This window comes from Trifolium pratense, linkage group LG6 (genome assembly GCF_020283565.1).
Source record: "Trifolium pratense cultivar HEN17-A07 linkage group LG6, ARS_RC_1.1, whole genome shotgun sequence".
In the NCBI taxonomy this organism is placed as follows: domain Eukaryota; kingdom Viridiplantae; phylum Streptophyta; class Magnoliopsida; order Fabales; family Fabaceae; genus Trifolium; species Trifolium pratense.
In genome coordinates, this window is record NC_060064.1 from 17027921 (window position 1) to 17033413 (window position 5493).

Consider the following 5493-nt stretch of genomic DNA (forward strand, 5'->3'; position numbering starts at 1 on the left):
ACACAAGATATATTAGATACATTACGAGATTGCAATATATAAGTATATTGTCAAAATATTACAGATAAGTACATAAATATATATATATATATATATAATTTTTTTGCAGAGAACACAAGAACAAAGCAAAGCAACAACAAAAAGCAAACAAAACTAGGTAGTGATAGGCTTGTCACTGGTTTCAAAAGACATAGCATCTCAAAAAAGCTTACTCCCTCTTGACCTCATATGTAAGCAAAAATAACTTTTTTAATTCATTGAAAAAGTGATGTATTTGGTGAGAATATAAATACTAAGAACAATGATTTTATAATGAATAAAAGAAGTTCTTAACTGCGTCTAATTAAACAAGTTGATTAAAGATAAATTAATTTCAACTCACCCTACAAAATTACAAATTTTAACAAGAACTACCATAGTACCATAAGTTCCAAAACATAAAATTCTATTACATAATTGAAACTACAAATCCACAAAATCTGGTGGATGAACAATGAAATCAAAACAACCAAAAGCACCATTTGTGTTTTTCTGCACATTCAAATCCAAGCCTTAATTAAAAGTCTTACTCAAAGCATACAATCAGTTCTTGCGGGCAACCTCCTGAAGAAATTGAGCGGCACCGAAGGAAGCTTGTGACGAAACCTCGGATGTCTCAACACGTAAATTCCACTGAGAAGAGCCACAACTTGAAATGGAGTCACATAAAGAACAATAGCAGCAATCAAACAGAAAATGACGAAAAGTGCAGTAGCTCTTGGATCTCTCCAGCTCAGTAAAGACTGCAGTCTCTCACCTTGAGTAGCCAAATCGCCGACAACAGTTTGTATTCTCCCGGCGATACTTCTAAGACGATCGTATCGCATCCTCACAATGTCAGAAGGTCTTGTGGTTGGAAATGTGTCGAACTCTTCATCAAGTTCGTCAGGGTGTGCGGAATCTGCATGTGAGAGACGTGTGTCCATGTGAGGAGGGTGTCTCGGCCTCCATCTATAGTACCAAATTCCAATCAAAAAGAGGTAAAGGAAAATTGTTGGTAAGATAAGTTCAGGGTACATGACAAGTATTATAAATAAGATATGAATCAGAACTGTTGTGATAGGGTTTTTCCAATTGCAGATTTGGTCAAACCATTTTCCAACAGCTATTAATCCACTCAAAACTCCCATGATTCTGAAAAAGTTGGCTTTGCTTCTTCTCATGCTCCACATGTGGGAACCAACATCCAGCATATATTCCACTACCTCCTTTCTCAACGGCGGCTCAGCACGGCTCAGTCTCATCGAGACAATCTGAGTGGCTTGATGCCTCAGACTGTCTAGCTGGCTTACAGTTAATGGATGAATGTAATGCATCTTAGGTAACAATGGATTTGAATACATGTGCATCATGTTAAGCAAAGAAGAGCAAGTAAACCTTACGGCAAGTTGAATTTCTCCCATTTTCTTCACCCCGGTTGGATGAAGAACTAGAAGTGGATAGGAATGAGTATAGACTCGATCAGTCTCAAGTGTGGAAAGACGGATTCGTACCTTGCCGATTTTCGAATCTCTTTGTCCTCCAGGCTTATCACCACCACCATGCAAATGACAGTTATCGAATACACCAATTGTAATGACAGTGCATGGATCAAACACCTCCCAAGTATACTGCTCATTCCACCGGGGTGCAAAGCTATCGATGATGGTTCTTGTCCGCACCCACTTCTGACCATACTTAGCTACACAATAAGCATCTGTTGTCCCCCTCCCGTTACTTGTTTTCATCGGCATCAAACCTGAAGCATTCAATATACCTACTTCAAGAACTCCAATACTTGACTTCCAAAGTTGTTTTGCCGTTGGGCGAAGATCACTACTGTAGTGAGTTGATTCATCCAAAACATGATAACCGCCTTCTAGACAGACCCTCATATGAATCCTGCTTGCAAACTTGATTTCCTTCTTCTTGTCCCCTTCCATTATAACAACATGCTTTTCAATATTGAACCACCTAGTATTCACAGGTTTGTGATCGAGTCTTCTGTCCATAAGATGTAAAGGAATAACACACTTCCCTAGCAGTTCCTCTTTGTTAGGCGCAACCCTGTCTTCCACACTCAAAATCAGCGGCTCCTCAAACGGTTCTGCAGCCACAAACATCAAATCCTCGTTCCACATCGGATTGATACTCCTGCTCTGAGAGATTCTCGTCCTCAATGTCTGATTTCCAAGAATAGCCTTGACGTAAACCTCCGGAAATCTTCCCTTGTCAGACGGCTGCAAGTCTTGTGCCTCTATCACATTAACCCTCAAATACCAAAGCTTAGGAGATAAATACACCTTAGACCTAATGTTTGCAAGAGCATCAGTCCCACTAACAGTCGCCGCATCCGAGTGCCATGCCTCAGGAAACGCTTCATCAGCCTGCGTACCCATCCAAACAGCAAGCATCAGCTCCCCCTTAGCCTTATCACCCTTTCTGTCCTCCAACCTATACCACTGAGGCGCCAAAGGACTATCCGGAGGAACCCTCTTCGGGATCTCATTGAGATCAAACCAAACACGCCCAATAAAATCATCCTTCACAACATCCTTATCTTTCACAGTAACCTCAAGGATCGAAGCCTGAATCCGGTCTTTCGAGAAAGCGAAAACCTGACTCCACTCCGGATTAGTCTTCTTCTCAAAATGCCTAGTAGTACCTTTGTAGTTACCAAGCTTGACTTCAACATAAGGGTCACAACTTCCAGTAACATCTTTAGAAGGCAATTCCTTAGCCTTCACAACCCTCACATAAAGATACTGCATTTGCTCAACGAGGTCATAGGTACTAGTAAGCTTGTCTCCAGAAATCTTACCACCACCAAGGTGGGGTTTGGTTTCTTTCAACAGAAAATCTTCTGGTGGAGGCCTCTGCATCTTTGCAATTCAAAGAATCTGATGCAGAAGAATTTCAAATATTGAATGTTTGTTCACACAAGGAACTTGAAAAATGGTTTTGAATTATAAAACCAACGGTTCCAAGGAGCCTAAAAAAGAGGAAAACACAGTCAAATAGCCGTTACAGTGTAGCAAATCGAGTCACCTAAATATTCGGAAAAAAAATAACTTTAAAATACACAAACTAAGAAGATAAGGAAACTCAAAAGTTGTAATTAATGCATAAATATTGGATTTACACATAGATCTCTCATAATATCGAGAATGTGGAGATTCAAGACTAACCTTAATTAATTAATAAATTAATAATCCAAGTGCTTTCTTTACTCCATGACTTTAGATCCGATTTTCACTCTATAATATAAGACCAGAAAATCAAAAAACAAAATTAAAAAATAATAAAACATAAAACATTAATAAAAGGGACAGAACAATAATCTGAACCTAGAAAAGAATGTTTGAGTGTTGTTGTTGCCGACAGAATGCAGCATGAGATGAATAGTGTCACTTCCAAGTTTCATTCTTTCTGCATTCTAAAACCTTAAAGTTTGATTTACTTTTTAGTGTACTTTCCTTAAACTTGAGATTCAGCACTTTCTATGAAACAAAACCCACCCACATAAATTTTTTTCTCTTCAAAGCTTAATCAAACTCTAATTAGTAACAAATTTTATATTTTTCTCATTTTATACCTAAAAAAAAATAAAAAAAATCTTTTTGTACCAAATGGGTACTTTAAATAAATTATAAAATTAAAAAAAAAATAGAAATTAGGAAATTGTAATCACAACCCAAATCATGAAAATGAAAAGTAGGTAGAAAAAGTAAATAAAGGAAGAATTTTTATGATAGAAAAACTAAAATGTGAAGAAGTAGTACCTTAGAGAGAATGATGAGTGGTTTTGTTAGAAGAAAAAGAAGTAGTAGCAATGGAGGGGTGAGGATTGAGATGGAAGGGGGGGTGTAAAAAGGAAAAGTGTGATTTTGCTTTTGAGATGGTGATTAGGATCTGATGAATCTGTAGAAAATATACAAAAGAAGCTCTCTTTATGATTTTGCTTTTTTGCAATAGTGCTACTGGCTGGACTGGACCTCTGTTGCTGTACAGGGTGGTGTGGATGGGGGAATGGCTGTGGACCCCACTTTACTCGTGTGAAATATATCGGTCGGTATTTACACGTGTGATTTCTGTCTTTGCATTATCCTATTCTAAGTATATCCTTGCCCCTATGTTGTTGTTGTTACATGATTTGTTGGAGGTAAAGTAAAATTTCTTAAAACAAAATTAAACTTATGGACCGTTTGGTTGAGTTGGAAAAAAAAAATGCAGAAAAGAAAATTATGGAAATTAATAAATCCTATAAAATCATTGAAGACTATTGAAGTGATTAATTCCGGCAAATAAAGCAGAGTTGAGATGTGTTGTAGGAGGAGTAACTCATTATCTTTTAGGTGGAATTGCCAACTTGTAAGACTTATCTGATCTTTAAAAATGTTATATAATTTAATTTTTGAATAAAAAATTAGAAACAGACGATATTTTAGTGGGTAAATTAATGCCCTTATTTGGCGACTCCAAGAGCAATCATTCACGGCAATTATAGAGAGATACTTTTTCAAGAAGATATTTTAGTTACATTCCTATATGAAAAATTGAGATTCGGTAATGTAAAATGAAGAAGAAAAAAAAAGAAATGATAATGAAAAGGTCGGTCATGGAGGGAAAGTATAGACACCTTTCCATACTTGGTCTATGATTCACAATATCATTTTGTATTTGATACCTTTAAATTCCATAAGAGATCATTTATGATGAAGAGGATTGGCTTCAAGAGAATGATTCAGAGTTCTTGTAGTTGAATTCATTGATTTCCGTAATTTTATTTTTTCCATTTTTCTTTCTACTCAAACAAACGGACCCTAAACTCATTTTCACATAGATTTAGTTTTTCTTTTATGTGATAACGTTTTTTTCGACGTTTTTGTATTGTCTTTGTGCTTCGTTGTTTATTTTTTATTTTGTTATGGTATTCATTTGATTTGAATGGTTAAATAAATTTTGATTTATTATTTATTCAATGGATGACTTGAATGTTAATATTATAAATGAATGTTTTCATGTTTTATACTCCCTTCGTTCCATATTAGAAATATAAAAAAAAATAAATCACATTTATTAAAAAAAGTAAAATATGATAAATTGAGTATCACTTTTTTGTTTTTTCCTTAAAATAAGTTTCACGGAAGATGTAAATTTTTATTTATTAATTATTGATTATGGGAAAAAGAAGAGAGAGTGAATTAAATTTAATTTGCATTAAATTTCATGAGAATAAGTAAAAGTAAATCTTGAAAATGATAAAAGTGAGTTGTTTTTGCTTATAATTTGGGACAAGAAAAAGTGATTTTTTTTTTACAATATGGGACGGAGTGAGTATTATAATATGGATAATGTTAAAAAAAATTATAATGTCACAGTTTAAGTCTTCAAAGAATATTTATAAAGGTATTTACGTTTACTTTTATCCAAAAACACTAGCGGAGTGGGTAATGTTAGTTTGTTTCTAAATAA

At 35.1% G+C, this 5493-nt stretch overlaps 1 protein-coding gene across 3 annotated transcripts; it reads right to left on the reverse strand.

Annotated features, from left to right (window-relative positions):
* Positions 1–334: 334 nt before the first annotated feature.
* On the reverse strand, positions 335–4048 carry LOC123888642 (FT-interacting protein 3-like). Of its 3 annotated transcripts, XM_045937747.1 has the most exons (4): positions 3801–4017; positions 3366–3461; positions 3207–3275; positions 335–3010 (listed from the first exon to the last, which is right to left on the reverse strand). In XM_045937747.1, exon 4 carries the CDS (start codon positions 2898–2900, stop codon positions 570–572), a length of 2331 nt encoding a protein of 776 aa, XP_045793703.1. In that variant the 5' UTR covers positions 2901–3010; positions 3207–3275; positions 3366–3461; positions 3801–4017; the 3' UTR covers positions 335–569. The 3 variants fall into 3 exon arrangements, with proteins under 3 accessions (XP_045793703.1, XP_045793702.1, XP_045793704.1); XM_045937746.1 differs by lacking the exon at positions 3366–3461 and having other exon boundaries at positions 3801–4048; XM_045937748.1 differs by lacking the exons at positions 3207–3275; positions 3366–3461.
* Between the last annotated feature and the right edge of the window lie 1445 nt (positions 4049–5493).

Coding starts and splice junctions, on each gene's coding strand:
- LOC123888642 (XM_045937746.1), bottom strand. CDS start 2,900: ATGCAGAGGCCTCCACCAGAAGATTTTCTGTTGAAAGAAACCAAACCC.